Source organism: Cornus florida, unplaced genomic scaffold (assembly GCF_030987335.1).
Source record: "Cornus florida cultivar Cherokee Brave unplaced genomic scaffold, ASM3098733v1 CherokeeBrave_3.0.0_Hap2_Chr05, whole genome shotgun sequence".
NCBI classification, from domain to species: domain Eukaryota; kingdom Viridiplantae; phylum Streptophyta; class Magnoliopsida; order Cornales; family Cornaceae; genus Cornus; species Cornus florida.
Window position 1 is genome coordinate 49,056,871 of NW_026775575.1, and position 21,562 is coordinate 49,078,432.

General features: G+C 36.1%; 2 protein-coding genes across 2 annotated transcripts; one reads left to right on the top strand and one right to left on the bottom strand.

Annotated features, from left to right (window-relative positions):
- Window positions 1-3,346: 3,346 nt before the first annotated feature.
- Window positions 3,347-4,363, top strand: LOC132306418 (fasciclin-like arabinogalactan protein 13). Its single transcript, XM_059803802.1, has one exon. It carries the CDS (start codon window positions 3,459-3,461, stop codon window positions 4,191-4,193), a length of 735 nt encoding a protein of 244 aa, XP_059659785.1. The 5' UTR covers window positions 3,347-3,458; the 3' UTR covers window positions 4,194-4,363.
- Window positions 4,364-19,770: 15,407 nt separating this feature from the next.
- Window positions 19,771-21,137, bottom strand: LOC132309255 (uncharacterized). Its single transcript, XM_059807577.1, has 2 exons — window positions 20,505-21,137; window positions 19,771-20,340 (listed from the first exon to the last, which is right to left on the bottom strand). Exons 1-2 carry the CDS (start codon window positions 21,135-21,137, stop codon window positions 19,771-19,773), a joined length of 1,203 nt encoding a protein of 400 aa, XP_059663560.1.
- Window positions 21,138-21,562: the final 425 nt, after the last annotated feature.

Below are 21,562 nucleotides of genomic sequence, written 5' to 3' on the forward strand. Positions count from 1 at the left end.
AGAATTAATAAAGTAATAAAATAATTTAAAGAGATAATTCACGCATACACACACTATATAAAATATAATACAATATATATATATATATATATCTATATGCTGTTTTTTCCCCTCCTCTCTATCTCGTTTATTTTTCTCTCTCTATTATCTCTTTCCCTTTTATTTTTGCAAATTAATTTTTTTAGTTAATTTTTTTTACTAATAATAAAATGTAATTTAAAGAAACAATATAAATTCATTTTATTCTAACTTTCTTACCAAACATAAGAATGAGAATGAGATTCCATTTTTACACATTCCATGTTTACAACCAAACGGTGGAATGAGAATCATTATTCTCATTCCATTCCATTCCATTCTCATTCCATTCCCACCTCTATTCTCATTCCATTCCATTCTCATTCCATTCCCACCTCTATTCTCATTCCATTCCAATTCATTCCACCACACCAAACATGCCCTAAAGGTGACCAAAATTCTTCCATACCTAGTGGGGGAATCGTGTAACCCAATATCCTATGTTGGTGGGCACAAGAGTAATTGGATGAAATTGCACTTCTGGTAAGCTGGTCATTCTAAAGGATGAACACCATATTCCTAATATTCAAATGAATATGGTTTATAATTCCTTTCCTTTCAAGTGTGGCTTCAAGGTTATCTTTGAATTTGGTATGTTATTTGAAATAAGCATTTCATTAAAGGTATATCTAAATTTGTAAAATACTTGTTTTTATTTGAAATAAGCATTTCATTCAAGACTTTTATTGAATCTTAACTTAAAACTTTTTCAAATAAAAACAAGTATTTCAAATAAGAATCTTAACTTAAAACTTTTTCAGACAAGAATTATAATTACTTAACAACAAGTATTTTCGAACTAAATGCAAATAAAAAATAGTTTCATTCCTTCCAAGTACGACAACAAAGCTATAATTTTTTTGATGCTAGTAATTTTTAAAAATTTAAATAATAAAAAGAAGAATCACTTTAGATGCGAGTTAAAGATCAAAGTGGTTAGACATGTAAATATAATATGAGTTGAAAGTAGCTTGTAGTGCATACAAATACAACTGATTGTGGATCTCTGGTCAATTGTCTGATAGAGAACAGAGCTCATAGCAAGGCCATGAGAGCTCCCTCAGGGTAGCCTTACCTTGTCCATTAACACAACTTCATTTTGCAATAATTTCTTCCAAACTCCGATTAATTAATTATCCAACCAAGAATATGAATGTGCAATTAATTAAATAAAGCACAACTGACCAACAGTAGTTGAGCATGGTAGACTTGAGGTGTTATTATGAACAGACAGTTTTCCTTTTGTTTTTGGGTTGGTGAGAGAGACTAAGAGGTTATATGTGACAACCTAAGAATGATCCACCTGTTCTAGAACTTACTAGGGCATATTATACATAGAACTTGGTCCCACAAATATTTACTTTTCAAATATCTACACAATGAAAACAAAAAAAATTTAGAGTACAAAAAATGGAACAATGCGGGAATTCTCTCAATCAGCACATGACAAAACGGACCCACAATATGTATATATATGTATATATACGCTATTAAAGAATAAACAATATATATAATGTGATATGCATAGTAAGTTAGAAAAAATTGAGGAGGACAAAGCGCCCTTCCTAAAATGTAACAATATATATAATGGTCTTGTAGGGCTCCAACATATATTATGTTTTTTTTCCAACAAGTCCAGAAAATAAGAGTATTTTAGCCTTGTGTCGAATTGATGAGGTCTAAATTTTTTTTTATATAAGTTCAAAAATGTAATCGGTATTGGAGTTATATAATAACAAATATTAAAGTAAAATAATAATTATAAATTACCATAAAATCATGTTAATTGCAATTGAAATCAGAATAAATAATGATCACTAACAAATACGTAGTATTAGGTGTTCAAAGAATATTGTTCAGAGGTTAATTAGATGTATTATTTTAATATATCTGCCTCTTTATATTTATATTATTTTATATGCAGGTTGTTAAAACTATACATCATTGTCTACAAAGCACATAACATGTCGACGAGGCCAATGTGGAATACCATTGGCTTGAAGGTGCGTAATTGGAATAATGGACCTACCAAATCATCATACATGTATGTATGTGTGTGTGTGTGTGGTATATATATATATATATATATATATATATATATAATGACATGCTATGTTGTTGTTTTCTGTACAGATAGTGAAACTAGACATATGGTAATGGGCGTCCCACATGCCATGTTATGACAGGCTGCTTTTCATGTACACCTTCTGTTTGTCAATTTTGATTAATTAATTTTTTTCAATGATTAATTAATAAGCTGCTTTTCATGTACACCTTCTGTTTGTCAATTTTGATTAATTAATTTTTTTCAATGATTAATTAATAAGTTCATATATATATATATATATATATATATATATATATATATATAAATCTGTCATATATTATATAATATGTAAATCTGTCAGCTACTTAGGTGGATGTGGTTAATATATTCAACTTAATTTAATTCTGAAATGTAGAGTCCAAGGGCATTAAACTGGAGTTGAGCTGGATTAATTATCCTACATTATATTTGCATTAATAGTCAATTGGGCAACATGGTTAGTTGAAGTTGTGTTTGGTCCCATTTGATATAATTAAATATAATTTAGTTTGTATTCTATATTCATAAACATATATACATCAATGAAATCTCAAAACAAATAAAGATAATAATCGTCAATTAAAAAAATTATTATGAAGTTCACATCTCTTCCAAAATTGTAAAATTATTATTATATACATTATAGTTCAGTGAGAAAAAGAAAAAGAAAAATGATTTAAGATACTGCATGGTATATCTAATTTGCTAAGATCTCATTAATCAGGGATAAAAAAATATGAATAGAATTATCGTTCAAATTAATTAAAAAGTTTGTCTTGCTATTTGTTTCGACAGTAAAAGTTTTGTGAATAGTCATTTGTAATGAACCGTTTATCCTCATAAGAAAAGCTATGTTGTAATGAGTGTCGCAATGAATTGAATTTTCCTTTAAAACAATGTTTATTTTTATGTGTCCATGCATATAATGTTTGATCTAATTAGTGAGAAAAGCTTAATTGGAAAATAAATATATTTTTTGGTGATTAAAAATAAATTTATTCAGACAAATTAACATGTGGATTCAGTAGTTTATCCATGTTTGATCTAATTATATTGTAAACTATGGTAGACCCGATATTGTAGGTAGACCTAATATTGCATACTATGGTTTAATATATAATTTCTTTCTACTTTTTCATTTTTCAATAGTGTTTGTCTTGATTCAAAGTCCACAGACAGCTCATTCCAACAAAGCCTAGAGGCCCTTAACACACACACATCTTATCCCATAAATGATAAATCCCACCACTTCCAAACCCCAAGCTCCACCACCACCACCACCACCACCACCACCATGGCTTACACACCTATCTCTCTCATTCCTCTAGCCTTGCTGCCACTTCTCTTCCTCTCCTGCCCTCAAACCCTAGCCCAATCGGCTCCGGCCCCGGCCCCCTCCGGCCCAATCAACATCACCGCAATCCTTGTCAAAGGCGGCCAATTCACCACCTTCATCCGCCTCCTCACCTCCACAACCGACGTGGCCAACCAAATCAATACCCAAGTCAACAGCTCCACCGAGGGCATGACCGTCTTCGCCCCCACCGACAATGCCTTCGACAACCTACCGGCCGGCTACCTCAACAACCTCGAATCCCAAAAACAAGTGCAGCTTGTTCTGTACCATGTCTTGCCAAAGTTCTACAGCTTGCCTAGTCTCTTGACCGTCAGCAACCCGGTCCGGACCCAAGCCACCGGCAACGACGGTGGAGTCTTCGGCCTCAACTTCACCGGCCAGGGCAGCCAAGTGAATGTGTCCACCGGCGTCGTGGTGACCCAAGTCAACAACCCTTTACGTACAGACTTTCCATTAGCTGCGTACACGGTGGACAAAGTGTTGTTGCCGTTGGAATTCAACCAAACCAAGTCTCCAGCACCCGCTCCGACACCGGCAACCACCACCGTGAATGGCACAAAGACCAATACGACTGTGGCGGCGGAGCCACCTTCGAATGGATCGGGACGGATGAGAATAGGGTGGGGTTTGGTTGCAGGGATGGGGTTGTTTTGCATGGGGTTAGTGTCATGATCGAACAGTAGATGAGTGTAGTGTGGTGTAGTGCTATGTGGGTTTGGCATCTATATCTACATGCATTTTTTTTTTTTTGTTTCTTATGTTTCTTAATTTTCTTCTTTTGCTTTATGCATTGCTTGATTGTTACTTCATATATATGAGGGGTCTGGTTACTTTTGGTTTTAGTTGCATTAATTTGTTTTATTGCAATGATGTAAATGATTTCTTGATTATATCAACGTCACATGCATGTGCCTTGAACATAAAAATATGAAAAATGAGAATATATTCCATGAGTTATCTCTGGTGTGAATCCACACACACACACACACACACACACGTAGAGGTCAAGGGCAGACCGACTAAGCGAATTGCATGAGAGGGAGGGATTTTATTTTTATTTTTTTTAAATGTGAGAGGGGGGCGATTTTGAACAATAATAACATATAATGAGTATCATTAGAAAATGATTGAGAATATTTTTAAGATTTTCACAAAATAAAATAACGTAGGAACATTTTTAAAATTTTCACAAAATTTATAAATAAATAAGTTTAGTGTCCCCACTGAACTCTTGATGAGTCCCAGGCTCGCATGTGTTTTTTACTAAAGCTGAATCTTCTTTTGTTCAATTGACGATTATCGAAATCACTCTGGATAGAAAGTGGACCCATAAACAGAGCGATCACAATCTCCAAATACTCGTGCATGTGGAGAGTTTAGTTTATATGGCGTATGAATAATTCAAAAATTAACATCAACACTGACTGGACCCGTTAATAACAACGGGATTTTGATTCCAATTCGATCTGACTAGTAATTCAGAATTAAATATTTAATTTAATAATTTGATCAAAATTCGAATCTGATAATTCCATAAATTATAGTGTTCTATCATATATATATATATATATATATATATATATATACATATTTGTGACAAGAAACTCTCACAACACTTATGTTGTGTTTGATATGTAAAAATGGAATAGAATGTAAGTAGGAATAAAATGAGAATGTAAATGGAATGGAATGATCATTCTCATTTTATTGTTTGGTTGTAAATATAAAATATGCAGGCAGTGGCGTAGCCAGGAATTTCTTCCGGTGAGGGCAATTTTTAATAGCAATAATATATATATATATATAATTTGAACCAAAATAATATATGTAAAAGTTAAAACATTGATTCATAACATTTCTATTCAGTACACTCACAAATGCCCTCGACGATTTTTCATATTCTAAAAGCGTAAAATAATAATATCATTGTCAACATTACTAAATATGTCTCTCTCAATATACACAACCATCATATCATTTATTCATTGGTCTTCCATTCGATTGCGCAGTCGAGTTTTCAAAATATTCATGGCAGAAAAAGCCCTTTTCCACTGTGGCAGTAGCAACTGACAAAATCAATGCCAATTTCAAAAGCAAGTAAACTAATGGATAAGCCTTGTCTCTTTTTGTCGTAACCATTCTTCGAGCAAAATCACCAATTCCTTTTTAATTTGAAAACTCCTCGTTAGAGCACATGTCAATAATATAAGTGTTAAGTTGATCAGTTGATCACCAAGTTTTAGGAGGTCTATAAAATTCAACAAGTCGGATTAGTTTTTCCTTGTCAAAAGAAGCGAATGAATCATATGGACACAAACACGATATACAAATAAGCAACTCAGTGTTTGACTTACTGAAACGACTATTCAGCTCTTGAAGTTACATGTCCAACACAGCATAAAACAATTGCACATGATAGTAATGCAAATTTGTGATTTCATTATCTTTACGTCGTGATCGCCCTGGAGTTACAAGTGTATCATTCATGTTGGGAACTTCAATACCATGTTTTTCACAAAAAGAAGAAACTTGATTGAGTAAAGAATCCCAACCACTGTCTCTCATCATTTGAAGTTCTTTCTTGCATACTTTAATCAAGGACATAGCATTTACAATGTCTTGATTTTTCTTTTGCAGTGCCTTTGACAATTCATTTGTAACTCCCAAAATAGCCCTCAATAAATGGAGAGTAAAGACAAAACTGAATGACTGCATGAGTGTCAATAAAATTTTTGCTTCAGATCTCTATTCAACATATGATCTATCATCTATAATTATCTCAAGCACATCAATAACAGACGAGAACATGGAAATCAAGCTGATTAAAGTATCATAGTAAGAGCCCAAACGTGTATCACTAGCACGCTTCAAAGTAAGGTAATTTACATAAACCTCTCCTATGGTTTGTCATAATTACATGTGGCACCCTTCCTGTTCCGGAAATTACGCAGACCTCCCTGTGATACCCCCAGATTTTCGGATGTGGGTTGGCCAGGCCCACGCCCGATAACCCAAGGATATCAAATCAATTAGCAATTTAACGAACACAGAATACAATATAGGAAACAGGAATAAATAAAATTTTGCTGAAAAGAACTAAAATGAAAATCCTTTAATGGAAAAAACCTCCGAATAAACTTTATATACAAGAACTAGTTTGAATACACCAACTTCTCCTTTACTTCTAATACAACTCGGGAATCCATCTTGTGGACCCCTACTAAAAAATATTCCAATACTGAACATGAACAACTGCAAAGAAAACTAACGATCATAATGAGAAGAAAATACTCCTACGTCGTCGGTGGAATGAATAACTGTATCTGCTCAGCACGATCAAGCTCTAAGCCTGGAACTGACGAACACCTGTAAAAATAAGAGTGGGTCAGGCCCACATGCAAGTTCTATCCTAACTGCAATCCAGACAGTGACCCGATACGCAGATACACCCTAGATATCTCAGCAATAGCTATCTAGTCCATACATATATAAATATCCACACTAAGGGACATTCACTGGACTATGTAGGGGGTCTCAACCTGAATAGAAGGCAACATGCAAAAACACACCCAAAGGTGGGCATGAGTACCTAGACCTAACAGGGTACACCTCAACCTACTATAACCAGCTACGCATCCACTGCATATACGCACCCTAACCAACGAGTCTGAGACTCAAGCTCATCTCGCGGTACCATAATCATATATTTAAAATCCGTCCAAACCAGAGTATGTCATTCAATTTCTTTGTTGATCTAACATAAGACGTATAATCAGTTAATCACTCAACTTACTCAGTTGATCTGACTTAAACAAAATTAGGATTCAATATTTTACAATTCTTTCCTTTAATCCAATAGGTTAGGTATATGCGTTTTGAGCTAAACCATCCCTAGTATGACACCGTCCCATACTGGTGCATACAACCCTCCATATCCATGTAATTGACAGAATATATATTAATCCAGCAATTAAAATCCAAAACCATGTAAAAATTACAGACTATGATAAATAGTACAGCAATTTAATATCCAAAATCAAAATCCAAATAATTGCAGAAACGTATTTAAAGTTTCAGCAATTTAAATCAAAGAGTTAACCCATGTATTGTTTAACAGTTTATCAACTAGCATCCAGAGCATGAATATATCAGTTTTAGTAAATCAACAACTCTATCGTGCAATTTAAAAAATTTTAAAATCACAATATTGTCCAAGAATTTGCTAAAATTAATTCTAAATTACTTCTAGCAATTCAGTTCCTTTTATCCGTCAAAAGCAAGCTAGGTTGCATACTTGTATATTGTTTTATTGTTCTTGCACCGAGCCATAAACTATGCTATGAGTCCAATTTGTTAATTAAAAGACTTCCTTATGCATCTAAAATTTAATTTAGAATCATGTTATAACACTCCAAATTGTCAAATTAAAATTAGACAATTTTATTTCCTTCCAGCCGTTAACCGTAGGCAAACTTGTTAATTAGCGCACTTTTAATTCTATTAAAACAAAGGGGTATTTTATGCAATTCAAGACCTTGATTACATGTTAAAATAATCTTTTGAAAACCCCATTAAAGTTTTAAAACTGTTTAGAAACCCCAAGTGATCGGTTGATCAACTAAACATCAACCTTCGCAATAGTACGAATCATTGTAAAATAGGGCTATTGGTCGGGTAAGTCGAACCACAGGGACTGCGCTAGTCTAATACAACCTAAATGTCTAGAATCATTCTTAGAATGATGAAGGGTGTATAGAGGTTTTGTTGGATGTCACTTAAGCTAGGAAATTAAAAGTGCATAAAACAATAAATTGCAAGAATTCAAGGGAGTCATCCCTATACACATGCTAGGTTAAGATTAATTTAAGGGGAAAACAACATATATGATAGTCATGATACATAACAATACTAGGTTGCTATAATATCCTTAAGAAGTTCATTTAAATAGAAAGGCAAGAATAAACCATCAAAGGTTCACATGATCAACTACCTAAACTAAAATGTAGCTTAGAACATGCTTACTAAGCCAAGGATTATCAAGCCCTAATTTAAATGGTGAATGCACATAAAGCTAAGAATCAAGTATAGCCCATCAAAGGGAAACCCTAAGCCATGAACTATCTAGGTTCTCCAACTCCATGCCATTAAAACCATTCCATGATCTAACTTCCATTGTCACCATGGAAGTGCAAGCAATATGATTAAGAAAAGCAACCATCCAAGACAAGATGAATAACTCACAATAATCATTTAAAACATTCAACATTCATTACAACAAAAATGAGGCTCTTGATCATGGAAAGACTATCAAAAATACATTGCAATCCCCAAAAATAAACTATACTAACACATGCTTACAAGGGAGGGGTTTCATCACCTCCCTAGATGAGGTTTAGTTGCCCATTGGTGAGCTAGAAGAAGGAAGAAGCTTGAAGACCTCCTCCATTTTCGTGCTCCCTTCTTCAAGCTTGAAGAACTCTCTCCCTTTGCTCTCTTCTCTCTCTTCTAATCTTGTAGAATATGGGATAATGATATGTGTGGCCTTCCTTGCCTTATCTACCACCAAAAGGTCACCAACCAACATCTCCAACCACTTCATTAAAGAGGAAAGCAAAGTGAAGAAACCAAGGTGCAAGTGGGCTGAAATGAGCCATTTCCGAAGGGCATTCTGCCCAAAATTCGAGCACTCTAAGCAAGGCCTCGAGCACTCGAATTTAGTGTAAAAATGCCCATGCTTCACTTGCTCCGCCCAGACCTACTTTGGTTAAACAGCCATAACTTTGCACTCCGAACTCCGAATGATGAACCGTTTGAAGATTTAGAAAGCTAATTCAGAGCTCTAAATATTTTATGTTTTGGTGGAGATCCAATTCTCAAGGATAGTTGGTCGAAAATGAAGATCAAGGCAGAATTTCATTGCTGCTAGGCAGTTCTGCGCGCCTCTGGTAACAAGGCCATAACTCTCTGCTCCGAGCTCCGAATGACAAACCGTTTGAAGATTTGGAAAGCTGATTCAGAGCTCTAAATCTTTTATGTTATGAGGGAAGTCCAGTTCTTGAGTTAGGAAGGTCAAAATGGCGAGCAAAGTTCAGGATCCACTGCTGCCAGAAATTCAGCCTTGTGCCTTTTGATGGCCAAAACTCCACAAAGCCTTGATTTTGCTCCTTTTTTGGCAAATGGACCTGAAAATATATACATACACACAAATGAAGATAATCTACTTAATTAAACAAACAACGGACTTAACTAATGCAATTTAGGGCGCTTAAATATACAGTATTCAGCGCTTATCACACCCCCAAACTTACATTTTGCTAGTCCCTTAGCAAAACTACAATGAAAAACTTAATGAAAAGACAACCATGGGCTTGCTACTGCAAAAATATCATCCATGGTAAAATAAGATATATACATTGCTCAAAAATAACTTGAAATAGAAAAAGAGCTGGAGATGGGGTCATTGGGAAGACTACCTTGCATATATGAAGCATTGATACAAAAATTGGCTAAATACATTTCCACATACATGCATCAACATCAAAGTCTATATAAATAACTCAATTATCATCTCTTGAATGGAAATCAACTCTCGCTTTAGTGAAAGTGAATTGGATTCTCAACATGCGGCTTTTACTTTCTTTTCCAATTCCAAAGCACAAGTTTTCAAATCATTAAATTCCCCTTTAAATGAGGTCCCTAAGGCATGATTTTATTTACAAGACAACTTTTGTTGCTTATTGACAATTTATTGTAACTCATAAGTGAAACATAGAATGGTTGTGCAATGCTGAAGTCCCTTAAGCTTTCTAACCAACCTATGTAGCAAGCGTTAGGCCAACAACTCCCAAACCAGATGGCTTTAGGGTGTTAAGTGTAGAGACACTCCTAGGGCTTAATAGCTCAAGTTGGAAAGGCTACGAACTCCAACGAACCATGTTTATTACCAGTTTATTTTTTGAATGACCGTGCAATGTTTAAGTCCCTTAAGCTTTCTAACCAACCCTTGTAGCAAGCGTTAGGCCAACAACTCCCAAACCAGATGGCTTTAGGGTGTTAAGTGTAGAGACACTCCTAGGGCTTAATAGCTCGAGTTGGAAAGGCTACGAACGTCAACTGGTCATTATTTTCTTTCATTTTCAGTTTTTTTTTTTTTTTTTTTTTTTTAGACAACTTAAATCATGCCAAAGATATTCATCCATTAGGTTCATCAAATTAGATTAACTAGGGCAAGGTCAAGGTCAATCAAGTTGCATGCCTCACAGTTAAGTTTCCAATGTGCATCTGTGCATTGTGAAGCTTAAAAGAGTGTCAAATCCAGCGAGAATTTAATTGAGACATTTATACAGACTAATTTGAATCGACATGATCATTTCAACTCAAATTTTTCTTTATTTTCACAAATGTCAATTGCTTCTATACACAAGGTATTAAACATATGCTTCGTCTCCGACAAGTGTCAAGTTATACTATCATTGCTTAGCAAAAATTATGAAACCAAAAATGCACCCCCAAACTTGAATGTCACATTGTCCTCAATGTGTGAAGACAAGCATACCAAAATAAGAGCAAAAAGGGGGGAAAAGAACAATAATACCAAGTGGAGTGACGACGACGTAGATGTGCAGCCATGTGAGTGCGCAACGGCGTCCCCCAAACTTGGACATGAAGACCTAGCAAAACACAACTAATATACAAATGTAAAAGCATAGGCTCTTAAGGAAAATCAAAACAGAATTAAAAACACTAACCTGAATTGTAGTGCAAGATAAAAATCCAAACAAAACACAAACGCAGACATTAGCCACAAGTGTAAAATGGATAGCAAAAGAATGCCAAAAGTGTGCCATTTTTTTTTTGAATGGCATGTATGAGGGTGTTGTGGAGGAATTGAGGATGGGGTTGATTGAGTGCGAAGGGTGGTGGGTGGTTAGGGAGTGAAGGTGCCGATAGAGAGATGGTGGCATGTATGGTGGGGTGAGGTGAGGAAGTTTGGTGAGGTTGGTTGGATGGTTGGGAAAAAAAAGGATGCCGAGAGGGGCATGCATGGGGGTTGCATGGTGTTGGTGTGTGTAGATGCCGAGAGAAAGAAGGCTTGTGTGAGGGTTGGTTGGTGAATGAGAGAGGGGTGAAGTTTGGGGTGGTGGTCGGTTTGGTTGGTGTGTGCATGGTGTTGATGTGAATGGTTGGGATTGTGTTGGGAGGGTGGCCGTGGAAGGCATGCATGGTTGAGGATGATGAGGGGTTGGTGTTGTGTGAGGTGGTTTAGGAAGGTTGGCATGCATGTTTGGATGGTGCCGATGGTGGTTGGTTTCATAGTTGGATGCCTTGGGTGAGAAAGAGATTTCGAGCACTCCAAATGGGATTTCGAGTGCTCGATTTGAAGACAGAGAGTTCGGTATGTTGGGTTATAGTGGGATAGCAACTGCGAGCACTCGAAGCTTGGCCTTCGAGTGCTCGAATTGGAGACAGTGGTTGCGGGATGTTGGGCTGAAAATTTAGAGCACTCTAAATGGAAGCTAGAGTGCTCTAAATGAAGGCAGTGAGCGTGGGATTGATGGTTCACATTTAGAGTGCTCCAAATAGGAGCTAGAGTGCTCTAAATGAAGGCAGTAGCTTGGGATGAGATTGGTTCACATTTAGAGCACTCTAAAATGGAATTAGAGTGCTCTAAATACAAGCAGCAGCCTCGGAATGATGGTGGAGAAGTTTGGAGCAATCCAAATGGAAGCTAGAGTGCTCCAAACTTGGGCAGTGAGCATGCAAAATTGGTGTGGTAATTTGGAGCAATCTGAATGGGATTTGGAGGGCACGAAATTGGCTCAGTAGGCTAGGGGGTGAGCTCGGCTGTGAGGACTGAAACAAGGAGTGAAAGGGAAAACATGCAAGACAGTGAGCACCATGGAAGTTGAATTTGTTGCAATGGAATATGGAATGTGAGCAACATGGAAATGGAAGCTGTTCAAAATGGAGTCCATGCATGGAAATTCCATGCATTTGCATTTGCAATCTCATTCCATGGGAGACAGTGAGCACTATTGCATGCACTTTCATGCATTTTGATGCATTTGCAACATCATTCCAGGAATTTTGCAAGTTGGCGACTTGGAAACAAAAAAATTTTGCATGTCATTCCCATGGAATGGAAGAATTTCTGAAAATTTTCAAATTGTCTCATAATGATTGAATGAACTGAAGAAAATTTTCAAATTGCATCATCTTTGGAAAATTTCCAGACTTTGAATGAATTTGAAAATTTTGGAATTTTTGAATATCTCTTCAATGCAACATCACACAATTCATGGAAAATTTTTAAAACTTAGCACTTTATCTCTAAAGCATGGAAAAAATTTTAAAATTTGCAAATTCAGTCCATTCCACTGCATGGATGGAAAATTTTTGGAAAAATTGTCGAATTGCTCAACATTTCTAATGCCTAGATGAAAAATTTTCAAACTTTGCATTTCATCTCCAATGCATGGAAAATTTTGGGGAACCATGATCCAACAATGCGTTGAAAATGAGAGGTTGTGCACATGAGTTGCATGCCAAAGATCCTATGAACTTGCTCGAAAGCGATGGAAATTTCCGGGAATGAAAATTAGAGCTGAGAAGGTCTAAGAGGCCAGTCTAAAATTGCGGAACGCAACTGAAGATCATTTCAGAAAAATCAAATTTTTGGCTTTTCGAAACCATTTCCCAGAAAATTTCAAGGCTCAGGCAATTGAAAGGAGGGAAGCTTGGAAATTGAAAGAATTGCTTTCCATGAGTGCTAAATTTAGCGTCGATAGCTAGACGCACCGAGATCAGGTTAGTCCTCCTTACCCTATACCATGTCTCTCTAGAGATTCAAGCTTCCCTAAGTAAAAAAGTTCGTTTGGAAGCAGAAGAAAAAGAGCTTGAAGACAAAAGTTGGAAAGAGGTAATGGAAAGACCTCAATCCACTCTTCATCCTCAATGAAATACTTTGGACTACGGGGCTGATTTGGATTATAGGAAGATGGAGTAGGTGAGAGTGCACCTAGCAAAGGCTTTTGAAGGGTCACATTGAGCACGGGAATGGTCGACAACTTATCCTTCAAATTTTCAACATCCTCCTCACACTTATCCGGCGGTTCGGGCTCAACAACTTGAGACAACTCAAGTGAGGGAATGGGATGAGATGCAAGCTCCCAAGAAAGAGATACATTTGATGTTGACCAAGGAAGAGAATGAATAGGTGGATGAATATTAAGCAAAGAATTCACCTCCGAAATGGAATTGTCAACATTAAAATCCTCACAATTGAAATGAGCCAAACAAGCTTTTAGAGGATCCTCCATTGAAGGAGGTGCATCAAGCAAAGGATTATGTAGGGGCTGTTTTGGAGTAGGGTAGACAATCTCTACATCATTATTTTTCCCATTTTGAACCACAATTGCTTCATTTTGATGTGGGGCAACAATTTGATCTTCAACCACCATTTCATCATTTTCACATGTAATAACCACTTGATCATTCTCATGATGAAAGTTACTAGGAGTAATCTCATCATTCATAGAATTTTCTTTTGGATTGGCCATAAATTCAAATGAAAATGTTTCCTCCTCTTCATGATTTTTAGCATTAATCCTTTGTTGAATTTGAGATATTTGGTCATCTATCATTGCACTAACTTGGGACTGGTGATATGGTACCACTTGATTGATAGACTCTACTGTGGATTGCATGCTAGCAAGGGAAGCCAATAGTTGATTGTTGGAGTCCATCATTTGCGTGTGCATAGACTCCATCATTTGTTTGTTAGCAACAATTAGCTCATCCAATGGAGACGGTGGAAAAGGAGAAGAGGGCGGGAAAGGATGATCATTGGGTTGAAAAGGTTGCATATGAGATTGTGGGGTTGAATTTCCTATGTCATGCCACAAGAAGTTTTGTTGGTCTCCCCAACCCGAGTTATAACCATTGAAGTATGGATCACTACCCGGTTCAAAGAAATTTTCATTTGGTTGCTCTAGATAGAAGTCCGAGAATTGTCTCGTTGGAAGACATTCTCTTGTATGATGTGTATGACTAGAGCAAAATGCACAAAACTCATGTGGTGTGTAGAATTGAGTTGGAAGATAACTATTCTCCATCTATGAGTAATTCAACAACACACAAAGCAATCAACACAACACTTCATCACCATAACCTCCACATACAATGTTCCCTTTCTCCTCAATTATCAAGACAGAAAATGTAAATGGCCACGACAAGGACCGATGCTTGAACACAAAATATAAACAAGTTAAGAGCCTCGACAAGGGCTTCACAACTAAATTAAACACATACACAATATTCACAATGCGAAACTAGAAGTCAAGAGACTTACCTGGGGTCCTCTAGACTTACAATTTGCTAGCAATCCCACGGCGAGCTCCGAGTCCCTAGAATCTTACAACACTTAAAACACAAAGGTGGTCAAAACACACAAGGAATATTCACAAGACACAATATTCACAATCAAACTAAATTTAACCCTAGAAACTTTGGTTGCTAAACCGTTTGCAGTCCCCGGCAACGGCGCCAAAAATTGATCGGTTGATCAACTAAACATCAACCTTCGCAATAGCACGAATCATTGTAAAATAGGGCTATTGGTCGGGTAAGTCGAACCACAGGGACTGCGCTAGTCTAATACAACCTAAATGTCTAGAATCATTCTTAGAATGATGAAGGGTGTATAGAGGTTTTGTTGGATGTCACTTAAGCTAGGAAATTAAAAGTGCATAAAACAATAAATTGCAAGAATTCAAGGGAGTCATCCCTATACACATGCTAGGTTAAGATTAATTTAAGGGGAAAACAACATATATGATAGTCATGATACATAACAATACTAGGTTGCTATAATATCCTTAAGAAGTTCATTTAAATAGAAAGGCAAGAATAAACCATCAAAGGTTCACATGATCAACTACCTAAACTAAAATGTAGCTTAGAACATGCTTACTAAGCCAAGGATTATCAAGCCCTAATTTAAATGGTGAATGCACATAAAGCTAAGAATCAAGTATAGCCCATCAAAGGGAAACCCTAAGCCATGAACTATCTAGGTTCTCCAACTCCATGCCATTAAAACCATTCCATGATCTAACTTCCATTGTCACCATGGAAGTGCAAGCAATATGATTAAGAAAAGCAACCATCCAAGACAAGATGAATAACTCACAATAATCATTTAAAACATTCAACATTCATTACAACAAAAATGAGGCTCTTGATCATGGAAAGACTATCAAAAATACATTGTAATCCCCAAAAATAAACTATACTAACACATGCTTACAAGGGAGGGGTTTCATCACCTCCCTAGATGAGGTTTAGTTGCCCATTGGTGAGCTAGAAGAAGGAAGAAGCTTGAAGACCTCCTCCATTTTCGTGCTCCCTTCTTCAAGCTTGAAGAACTCTCTCCCTTTGCTCTCTTCTCTCTCTTCTAATCTTGTAGAATATGGGATAATGATATGTGTGGCCTTCCTTGCCTTATCTACCACCAAAAGGTCACCAACCAACATCTCCAACCACTTCATTAAAGAGGAAAGCAAAGTGAAGAAACCAAGGTGCAAGTGGGCTGAAATGAGCCATTTCCGAAGGGCATTCTGCCCAAAATTCGAGCACTCTAAGCAAGGCCTCGAGCACTCGAATTTAGTGTAAAAATGCCCATGCTTCACTTGCTCCGCCCAGACCTACTTTGGTTAAACAGCCATAACTTTGCACTCCGAACTCCGAATGATGAACCGTTTGAAGATTTAGAAAGCTAATTCAGAGCTCTAAATATTTTATGTTTTGGTGGAGATCCAATTCTCAAGGATAGTTGGTCGAAAATGAAGATCAAGGCAGAATTTCATTGCTGCTAGGCAGTTCTGCGCGCCTCTGGTAACAAGGCCATAACTCTCTGCTCCGAGCTCCGAATGACAAACCGTTTGAAGATTTGGAAAGCTGATTCAGAGCTCTAAATCTTTTATGTTATGAGGGAAGTCCAGTTCTTGAGTTAGGAAGGTCAAAATGGCGAGCAAAGTTCAGGATCCACTGCTGCCAGAAATTCAGCCTTGTGCCTTTTGATGGCCAAAACTCCACAAAGCCTTGATTTTGCTCCTTTTTTGGCAAATGGACCTGAAAATATATACATACACACAAATGAAGATAATCTACTTAATTAAACAAACAACGGACTTAACTAATGCAATTTAGGGCGCTTAAATATACAGTATTCAGCGCTTATCACCAAGTGCCCAAAAAGTAGCTTAAAAAGTCACAGTACGCATGAAATTGGGTAGAGTCTGCTCTTGGAAAATTAGAGCAGGCTGTAATCAGCCTAGAGCCGGCTCAGAGGAGTTTAGAGCCTGCTCTTGTTGAGGTAGAGCCTGCTCTACTCTTTCTAGAGCTGGCTCTACTCATGGGAAAGCTGAATTCCTCCCCCTCTGAGAGCTTCAGTCCGTTTCTGCTTCATTTCAGTCTGTTTGCTCTGTCTCTGGACCATTCCTACCACTCTGTTGATTTCTAAAACTCATCTTAAGTGTCTTATAACACCCTAGTAACATTCCCATGATTCGTTTACAGATGTTGAAATTAAATTAAAACTAAATTTGTTACCGAAACAAAACATGCTTTAGGAACAAAACTGAAACTATTTTGCAATATCAATTCCATTCAAATCCCCTCTGTTCCTCTTCACTACTGAACTTAGGAGTCTTATCTAATCCCAGTAGCATCCCAATCATTCGTTTACAGTTATTGAAAGAAAATACAGTAACTAAAATTCCAATAGAATTTACATGCTTTAAGAAAACAAAACTAAACAGACTTGCACGAATTGTAACAGATTTAATTTCAACAACGAACAGCCATCAATATAGCATATATTAACCATGTAAATTCCAGTTCCTGATTAATTAAACCCTAGAGACTATCTAGGTGCACAGAACACAAGCCAAAGGGAAGGAGGAAGAAAAGAACTTGCCTTTCGGTTTCGGTTTGAAACCTTTCAACGTCGTCTTCTTCCTAGACTTTTCGGCGATCGTGATCGCCGTCAAGGAGTCCTCTGCTCCTGTTCTAACCCTTAAACAGCCCTCAAGCTTCCTCCTTAGTCCGGCTTACAATCTTTGGCTCAAACCCTACCTTCCTCTCCTTCAGTTTTTCCCTTAAACTCTCTGTTTCACTCTCTGTATTTTCACTATTCGTGAATAAGGTTTGTGCTTACAACCCTAAGCAGACCCTTATTATTTTATTTATAGGCTTAGGAAAAGATATTAACCCTAATTCTACTTTAATCGTAGAGACGAAAATCAACAATTCCTTACATCTCTAAGGCGGCTTAATTAAACAAGGCGGTTTTATTCAAATGTGACAGTAAAGAGACAAAACCCTAATAATTTAACCTATTTAATTAAATAAAATAAAAAATAATTAACCAATTAATTAAAACCACAATTAAATTACATAAAATAATTAACCAACAAAACAATTCAAAAACAACCTAAATGACAATTAAATTAATTAAAGACTAAACAATTAAATCAAATAAAGAACGAATAAATAATTTAATCAATTAAACCTAAACACATAAAACACTTAAAATAAATAGTAAAATCTCAATTATATCCTTTTTAATTTTAGGGGTATTACACTCCCCTACTTTTTAAAATATCCTATACAGACCTCCCTTCCGTTACAGTCAACGCCAGTCAACAACGAAAAATGATGACGTCAACACCTATTTTTTATGAAATGCCAAAAATACCTTTGCCTATATAATTTTAGATTATATTTAAAATATATATATATATATATATATATACTCTCTCACTCCACCGGAGAGTGGAAATAATATATGAATTGGAGATTGTTCGTTTGTTGTCACGGATGCTTGGAGTAACTTTTGGAGGGAGGGTATTGTCTTTTGAACCAGTCGAGGCATTGGCTCGGTGGTAGATTTTTGAGATAAAGAAACTTCCTTTGATTGAATTCCTCACGAATTGAATTTTGGAAATTGCAAGAAAAATCAGAGAAACTTGAAAGAGAAGTCTTGAGAATTCCTGAAAAGCATTACTTCTGACATTCTGAAATACGTGATAAAGAAGGGATCAATTCCCACTATCCAGTGAAGTGAGAAAGTAGGAATAGGGTGGGCAATTGCCTTGCACGGTGGCACCGACGACATACCACAGACTCTACCTCCGGAACACCGGGAGCCACGAGAATCGGCCCTCGGCTATTGCCTGCAGATTGGCGTCACGGGTCTCAAAGCCAAACAGTTTGCTTTGGACGTTGTAGAACTTGCGGTATCTCTAATTCCATCATCTCTTTCTTCTCGTCTTTATATATATATATATATATATATATATATAATACTGAAATTTATGGTTCTTACACTCATATCATCAATTGCTGGTTGATGATGCATATATCATTTGCCTGACTCAAATAATATAACAAATTAACAATGTTTGAGCTTCCTTCACCATAATTCAATTCTTTTTTTTCTTTGTTTTTTGGTTGCTTAAATTTGTTGCTATAGAATCTAAACCCTTATGGGTTTATAACTCGACAGTTCCCTGTAGAACCCAATTCTTTCTATGCATGGGTCTCACAGACAAAAAGGAATTCTTATTCCAATCCTTTATCCCATATCTAATGTAAAACCCAATTCAAAGGAAGCCTCTAAATTGTATATATATATATATATATTGTTGTAGCCACTACAGATTTAAAAATACCCACATCAAAGCAAGTCTCTGTTTTATCAAATTTTCTGGCATCCTCCGGCCATTTGATCTTCAAATTTTCTTCTCTTGGACTTCAATTTGTAACCTCTGCAAATCCTAGATCTAATGTATGCTACTATATACACACAATAATCCACCATGATACTTCTCCTCTCTCTCTCTCTCATGGATGCTCTCTACAGGCCACCAAATACAATCGATTTTCTTTCTGTTTTTTGCTTTAAGCTACAGTTCTGAACTGATCTACTTTAAGCTATAGTTCTGAACTGATCTTAACCTCAAACAGTTGTGTTAGGCTTTTCCCCTTATCTTGTTGGCCCACGGCGGTTCAATTTGGGCTAGATGAATTGTTTGCATTATGTGACAGAAGAAGAAGGAGAGAGAGAGAGGGATAAGGGGTATTTAGTCATTTACCATAGAGAATTAAGGGCATTTCAGTAATTTTGACAGCTCCGTTAGTGTATTTAACGGTCCGTCACACATAAGGGAGGTTCGTGTAGGATATTTTAAAAAATAGGGGAGGTTCGCGTAATTTCTGGAACAGGAGGAGTGCCGCCTAAAATTATGACAAACCATAGGGGAGGTCTGTGTAAATTATCCTTCAAAGTAGTATTCTGATTAAGACCCCGTCCACTTTCAATTTCACCATTATTGAGTGCTTCAATAACCATGGTAGCTTGTTTTTCATGAAGAATATCACGACGTTTACATGAAGCCCCAACAACATTGACCACATTAGCAACATAGCTAAAAAAAGTAGTGATATCAACATGACTTTTTGCAACTTTCACAAGAGCCAACTGTAGTTGATGAGCAAAACAATGGACATAAAAAGCACATTCATTTTCCTTTAAAATTAGTGTTTTAAGACCATTAAATTTGCCTTGCATATTACTAGCTCCATCATATCCTTGCCCGCGCAATCTAGTTATACTCAGTCCATGCCTACAAAATAGTTCATCAATTGCCATCTTAAGTGAAAGAGCAGTGGTACTTGTAACATGTTCCACACCTCTAAAACATTCAATTACATCACCATCCATATTCACATAACGAAATACAACAGCCATTTGTTCCTTTGTTGATATGTCACGAGATTAATCAATCATAATAGAAAATAGTTCATCTCCAATATCACTAATAATAACATTAATAGTTTCAATGCAGCACCATTCACAATATCCTTTTGAATATCAGGTGAGGTTAACTTAAGATTTTCAGGAGCATTCTTTAATGCTACTGATTTAACATCCTCATTATGATTAGCAAAAAACTTTAAAAGCTGGGGGAAATTTCCTTGATTACTTGAATGCTCATATTCATCATGACCATGAAATGCAAGCCCTTGTTCTAACAAATACCGAATGCAATCAATTGATGTAGTCAAACGCTTTCGATAATCAATTCGAGTTTGGTCTGATTGATTGAACATTATTGTTTGAATGTGTTGATTTTGATTCTTTAAAGCTTCATATTGATTCCAAGCTTGGTTGTGGGCATTATTTGGCTCTCCAACATGAATTTGAAGTCTGTCTTTCTTCTTCCAATTTGAAAATCCTTCACTAACAAAAGAGTCACCACCTGATTGTTCTCCTATATTATGCTTAAAAAGATAGCAATGTAAACAAAATAATGCATCTTTTGAAATACTGTATTCTAACCAATTAGAATAATCATTAAACCAATCAGGAATAAATCGTCTTAACGCTGATGCTTGTCCAAATTTCTTTTGTGGAAATTTATGTTTTCGAGGTTGACAAAGACCCTTTAGTATATATGCTCTGCGAATTTGGTCTTGAATATTGGGACTGTAATCTATAATCCTAGTTCGTAACCCAGGATCTGAAGGAAGATTTGGTAAGTCAATTTCCATACAACTTTTTTTTGGGTTGTCATCATTTCTTTCTTGAGGTTGATCTGAAGGAAGATTTAGTAAGTCAATTTCCATATGACTTTTTTTTGGGTTGTCATCATTTGTTTCTTGAGGTTGAGGGGATGGTAAGTCTTGTATTTCTTTGTAATATCTTTTCAGATTATTCATTACTGTTTCAAAAATAAGTTCATTCAAATAATGAAATAAATATACTAAAAAAACAATCATATTCAATGAATGAAGAATAAGATATGAAAAAAAAAAAAAAAAAAAAAAACATAGTTACTTAAATCTAACTGTTCTAATATATTATATATCACATATGTAAAAATAAATAAAAATAAAATTACATAATAATTGATAACCAATTTCATTCCAAAAAATTTCATGGTAAGAAACATTCTTAATAACTACCATGTATGTCA

Excerpts from the sequence above, each read along its gene's own strand:
- LOC132309255 (XM_059807577.1), bottom strand. The coding sequence starts at position 21,137 with ATGGAAATTGACTTACCAAATCTTCCTTCAGATCCTGGGTTACGAACT. Across the intron at positions 20,341-20,504 it reads ATAATGAGGATGTTAAATCA|GAACAAATGGCTGTTGTATT; the intron begins GTAGCATTAAAG and ends ATATCAACAAAG.
- LOC132306418 (XM_059803802.1), top strand. The coding sequence starts at position 3,459 with ATGGCTTACACACCTATCTCTCTCATTCCTCTAGCCTTGCTGCCACTT.